At 47.1% G+C, this 6,073-nt stretch overlaps 2 protein-coding genes across 2 annotated transcripts; both read right to left on the bottom strand.

The window, feature by feature from the left end:
- Positions 1-321: 321 nt before the first annotated feature.
- Positions 322-1,830, bottom strand: LOC135376023 (uncharacterized). The gene has a single exon (XM_064608635.1). The coding sequence runs from the start codon at positions 1,828-1,830 to the stop codon at positions 322-324; it is 1,509 nt and encodes a 502-aa protein (XP_064464705.1).
- Positions 1,831-1,833: 3 nt separating this feature from the next.
- LOC135376024 (uncharacterized) lies at positions 1,834-5,568 on the bottom strand. Its single transcript, XM_064608636.1, has one exon. The coding sequence runs from the start codon at positions 5,566-5,568 to the stop codon at positions 1,834-1,836; it is 3,735 nt and encodes a 1,244-aa protein (XP_064464706.1).
- Between the last annotated feature and the right edge of the window lie 505 nt (positions 5,569-6,073).

Raw genomic sequence — 6,073 nt, forward strand, 5'->3', positions numbered from 1 at the left:
AACAACAACACCATTCTGCATGCTGGGGCATAGCAACCCCTGGGATAAGCAGATGTTAAAAACCCGAGTCATGCAATAACCAATCACACTGTTCTGCAACACGATGACCCGGTTCGTTTCTCAGTTTGCCGATCAGAAAAGGATGACAAGCGTCATGTGTCGTCTAAAGAACGTTCGTTTTAATCATCATCATCGTGCAAACTTCCTCTTCGTCCTTTTCGTTTCAGGACAGTTCCCAAACCCATTCAACACACACAAAGAAGATAAAGTTAGTTTCGATTCCCCAACATCCTCCCCCGCAGTGAGTAGTTGCTCACTTGATTAAACAATCTCTAGTGGACAGAGAAGTTGCACAGGTCGACGTAACAACGTTCCGTCTGGTAGTCGGACTGTGCACGCTGTTACTTTTCCGTCAGCACTGGGAATAATGGTGTCTACCCGACACATCTTCCACAGATGTCTTGGTAAGCGATCTTGCATGAGCAGTACCAAATCTCCGGGCTTCAAAGTTACTGCATTTCCACGTTTCGCTGTGTGATGGGACCGAAGTTGTAGCAAATAGTCCTTCCTCCATCGGGTCCAGAAGGAGGTGAGCAGCTGTTCACGACGTCGGTAACTCTTGTTCAGCGAGCTCCAGTCTGACGCTGTGGACGTCACCTTGTCAGTTGGCAACGTCGTCAGTCTCTTTCCCACCAGGAAATGAGCAGGAGTTAGCACTGAAGAATCCTCTGGTGTATCATGAACAGTGGTGAGCGGTCGAGAATTTACTATGGCTTCAATCTCGGTCAGAATTGTGATCAGTTCGTCATGATGGAGTAAAGCTTTTGATAGTGATCGTCGGAGAGTATTCTTCACTGATCGCACCATCCTCTCCCAAAACCCTCCCCACCATGCTGCTCGCTCGATAATAAATTTCCAGTGGATACATTTTTTGGAAAAGTAGGCGAGTACCTCAGGGCTACGTATATTGTTCCAGAGGATCTTCAAATCCCTAGAAGCTCGCTTAAAGGCAAGCGCATTGTCGGAATAAATAATCTTACATAATCCCCTTCTGGCTACGAACCGGCGAAATGCCATGAGGAATTGGTTTGCTGTGAGACCGTCGACAACTTCTAGGTGTACCGCTCTTGTTACAGCACACGTAAAAAGAGCGATGTAGCATTTCGTTGAGTTGTTGCCTACAGTCTTGTAGAAGAGGGGTCCCGCAAAGTCTGTTCCCGTTACCTCGAAAGGTCCAGTCCTGTTTATCCTATCAGGAGGAAGCGGGGCAACGTCTTGGAACGTCGGTTGAGCGCGTTGCCGCTTGCACCACATGCACTTGTACAGAGCACTTTTCACAGCTTGACGACCCTGGATAATCCAATAATGTTCTCTTAGCTCAACGAGCGTGTCACGAACTCCAGAATGCAGTAAGCGTTGATGCGTCTTTTCGATAAGTAGTCGCGTGTAAGTGTGCTGCTTTGGTAATATCAATGGATGCTTCACTTCTTCGTTTTCGTTGCTTCGTTGTAATCTTCCCTTTATCCGTAGAAGTCCATTCGGGTCCAAATATGGGTGGAAGTCTCTTAGACTTGACGTTGATTTCACTGGTTGTGAGCAATGCAGTGCTTGCAACTCTTCTGAGAACACCTCCTCTTGAACTTCTTTGATCCAGTACCTTTCGGCCTGCTGTAGCTCTTCCGTAGTGAGGGGGCCCCTTTCTTTAGGCTCTCTCTGTCTCGCATTCTGTATAAACCTGTACATCCATGACGTTACCCTGATGATTTTATCCAGCGAACAATAGTCGTTCAGATTTAGAAATGGCTTCAATTGACGAGATGGCAGGAGCATGACCTATGTTGTCTTGACTTCTTCGTCACGGAAGTTTTCTCCTAGCATTCCGCGCACGTCAACCAGCTTCGGCCAGCTCGCTTCTGTTTCCTTCAGCCATGGCGGTCCTTCCCACCAGACACTTCTTGCCTTCAAGTATTCAACGTTTACGCCACGTGTAAGAAGATCTGCTGGATTTTCTTTTCCAGGACAGTGTCGCCAATTTGAAAGATTCCTGGGACTTTGTATTTCAGAGATTCTGTTGGCCACAAAGGGCTTGTAGCGTTGTGCTTGACCCTGTACCCAGTAAAGTACAATCATAGAATCAGTCCAGAGTGTGGCCTTAACAATGTCGCTGAAGCTCTGGTTGACATAGTTGCAAAGGCGAGTCCCTAGCAGAGCCCCGAGCAGTTCCAGACGTGGTAATGTGATGCTTTTCAAAGGAGCAACTCTGGTTTTCGACAACAAAAGTTGAACGGTGCATGATCCGTCGGCATATTGGCTCCTGATGTAGGCGACCGCTCCGTATGCCTGTAAACTGGCGTCGCAGAATACGTGTACGGATTGGCTGAGTACTTGCGCCGTACTTTTAATGCTCCTTGGAATCCATATTTCATCGGCTTTTGGGAGTTCATGACACCATTTTTGCCAGTCTTCCAGAATGTCGTGCGGGAGACTCTCGTCCCATCTTAGTTCCTTTTGCCAGACACGTTGGAACAAGATCTTGGCTTTTATAACGAATGGTGCGAGAATCCCAAGAGGATCGAATATTCGCGCTACCGTTTGAAGCAGGCTACGCTTGGTGACGTTAGCTGTCAGCAAAAAGTCCATCACGGAATTTAGCGCAACTCGTAACGTATCACTTTCCGCGTCCCAAACCAGACCTAACACCTTCCTCACGTGATGTGAGATCAACCTTTCGTCTTCGTAGTGCCGCAGTGTTGCACACAGCTGTTCATCATTGGTTGCCCATTTTCGTAATCTCATGCAGCAATCTTTAAAAATGATGACTGATTCCATCCAAAGCTGTTGTGCTTCTTCAACTGTGTCGACGCTGGTTACCAGGTCATCTACGTAGAAACTCTCTAAGAGGAGTTCGCAAGTCTTCGGGTACTTTTCAGACGATGTTTGTAGATGGTGTCGCACAGTTCCAGCTAAAAGAAAAGGGCTTGAAGTAGCGCCGAATGGGACCCGTGTCATACGCAGAACTTCAACGTCGGGTAATGGTTGTCCCACTCTCGGTGTTGTCGTGTACCACAGGAATCTTAAAGCATCGCGGTCAGCTTCGGCTAATGAAATCTGTAGGAAGGCTTTCTCAATATCAGCGATCAGTGCAACTGTGTTCCTGCGAAAGCGGAGCAGAACGTGAAGGACCTCCGGATTAAGATTTGGTCCAGTATGAAGAACATCGTTGAGAGAAGGTTCGCTAGCGACACTAGACGAAGCATCAAATACAATCCTGATTTTTGTGGTGTCCCTTTCACGTCGAATCACGGCTCGATGAGGAAGGTAGTACTGAGTGTTAGTCGAGTTGTCGTCCGCTGGTATCTTTTCCGCATGTCTGTTTTGTTCATAGAGGCGAATAGCAGCATCGTACTCTTCAATTACCCCACTGTCTCTCATGAGGCGTTTCGTTAGCGATCGGAGTCTTGTCTTTGCTACTTCTAGATTTGAAGGTAACTCGTCTTTTTTCGTGGTCCAAGGTAGGGAAACTTCATACCTTCCGTCTTTCTTCGTAATTGTTTTAGTAAAATGATCCATCACTTCATTAGTATGATCTTCTTTGCATTCGGTTTCGTTGTGCTGAATCCCAATGTGTTCAAGTTCCCAAAATCTTCGCAGCTGGGAAGAAGTTTCGTCTTCAAAGCTTTCCGCTGTTACTCTAAGCACACCTACATTGGTGTCCAAGTTGTCAGACGGCGATGAGGAAGTAGGGCCTTGAACTGTCCAGCCGAATATCGTTTTAATCGCGAAGAGCTTGTCTGTGATTGGTTCCGTCTCGCCTGTCACTACTGCCCAGTAGGAATCTGCACCAATGAGGATCTGGACCTCGCTATTACAGGTTATGCCCGTAAGTACAACGTCGGCCACCTGCATGCCTCTCTCGGCTAGAGTTCGTGTTAGATTACAATCAGGTGGGTGTAGCACATTAGCTGAAATATCAGGTGTTTCCAGTGCTTCAACACACACTTCTTTGCGGGAATATTGGCTGCGAAGCCAAACTTTAACACGACGACACCTTCTTTTCAACGGTCTACAACCGAAGGCGCATATCGTCAACATCTCCTCCCCTACTGATTCGCAGTCAAGCAGATGTGAAAGGGACTCCTTAATAAATGTCCTTTGACTTCCTCCGTCAAGCATTATCCTCACAAACTGTCGCTTTGCGTTAGTTTCTGCCCATACCCGAGCTGTCAGTAGAAGGATCGTGCCGCTGTCTCTGTTGATTTCGGACTCTGACATGGTAGATGACAACACACCCAATCGAGAATTCCTGGGTTCTTCATTGCCTTGTCTCTTCAAGGGCTGTTCACATACCGTGAAATGATGCCCACCACAGTGTGAGCATTTTAGACGAGGAGCGGTTCTGCAGTCTCTTGATCGGTGATACCGCTTTCCGCACTTGAAGCAGCGACCTTCTCGCGAAAGTAAAGCTTTCTTGTCTTCAACCGCGAGGTTGCCGTTGCAGTTTTCTAGGGTGTGATCAGTTGCTTTGCATAAAACACAGTCTGTCTGTCGAACTGTCACTCCAGTCGCCAAGGCTCCGGTCGTTTGCCGCTCGAAAGGTCGCCTTGTGTCCCTTCGTTCCATGCTATGACGTCCGCCTTCCATGCGCTTGTCGATTGACGACATGTCCTTCTCTCGACTTTCCACTTCGACTTTGAGAAAGTCTAGAAAATTCTCAATTTCTTCTTTGCCTTCGGGGGTAGCTCCCGCGTACTTGCGATTGTAGTCTAAAGTCACCTCTTTTGGTATGACCTTCCGTAACACAGTCATCAGCATGACTCCGTAATCTTTCGGGTCGACATCAAGAGCCCGTAGACTTCGTATCCTTACTTGGATCTCATCATATAGTTCCCGAAGTCGTACGGAATTATGTGCATCGTTAACCTTTGGCAGATTCAACAACCGGTCTAGATGTTGGTCGACAATAAGTTGCTTCTGGTTGAAACGTTGTTTCAAAATGTCTATCGCAGCATCGTAGTTCTCGTTGGTAAGAGGCAGCCCGCTAATAGCGGTAGCTGCTTTGCCAGTCAAGTAGCTCTTAAGGTACTTGAACTTGTAAACTTTGTGCAAAGTTCCGTTTGTATGAATACTGGATTCGAACTGATCCCAAAACGTCGTCCAAAGCGTAAGTTCTCCGTTGAACTTCGGTACTTCTAACTTTGGTAGTTTCACCCTGGTATCAGTGGGGTTTCTTGCCCGTGTTTGTTGCGTGCCCGTTGTGGACTCCGGTTGTACTTCAGGTGGTCTCTCATGCACATTCAGTTTCTGACAAATTTTTGATTTCGTTACACATATTTTTTCTTCGTAAGAAAAGACTGTCTGAATCTCATCAGCGAAGTCTTCATCCACCACAAGAGCCTCGATAGAGTTGTCTAAAGACCTCAGAGTCTCTTCTTTTAACTTCAAAAGATCAAGTTTTGTGCAAAGCTCACCCGTCGTTGTAGTAGGTGCTTCCAGTAACACGTCGATTTCGTTGATAAGCTTCGTCACTGCTGTACGTATAACTCCTCGTTTTTGCTTTAGACGATCCATCGTTGTTGATGCTCAATCCACCCTCTCTAGTCGGTATCTCAGTGGAATTCCCGGGTTTCGGCACCATAAATTTGTGTTCTGCAACACGATGACCCGGTTCGTTTCTCAGTTTGCCGATCAGAAAAGGATGACAAGCGTCATGTGTCGTCTAAAGAACGTTCGTTTTAATCATCATCATCGTGCAAACTTCCTCTTCGTCCTTTTCGTTTCAGGACAGTTCCCAAACCCATTCAACACACACAAAGAAGATAAAGTTAGTTTCGATTCCCCAACACACACTCCAGAAGCGCTTGTAAAACTCAACTGGGAGGCCATCAATGCCAGGGCACTTTCCGCTCGCCATTGAGGAGACAGACGTAAAAACTTCATTTTGCGTGAGCGGCCCTGAGTCAACATGCTCCATTTGTTTCGCCGGCAGTGGGCACTCTCGGCTGACAACAGGCTCGTCGTGAGGTGACTCCTGATAAAGGGCCGCGCAATGCTCACGCATTGCTTCCTGAATATC

The sequence above is a fragment of the Ornithodoros turicata genome, unplaced genomic scaffold (genome assembly GCF_037126465.1).
Source record: "Ornithodoros turicata isolate Travis unplaced genomic scaffold, ASM3712646v1 ctg00000979.1, whole genome shotgun sequence".
In the NCBI taxonomy this organism is placed as follows: Eukaryota; Metazoa; Arthropoda; class Arachnida; order Ixodida; family Argasidae; genus Ornithodoros; species Ornithodoros turicata.

Bases quoted from the DNA above. Each gene is read 5' to 3' on its own strand.
- LOC135376023 (XM_064608635.1), bottom strand. From the start codon at position 1,830: ATGCTCCTGCCATCTCGTCAATTGAAGCCATTTCTAAATCTGAACGAC.
- LOC135376024 (XM_064608636.1), bottom strand. From the start codon at position 5,568: ATGGATCGTCTAAAGCAAAAACGAGGAGTTATACGTACAGCAGTGACG.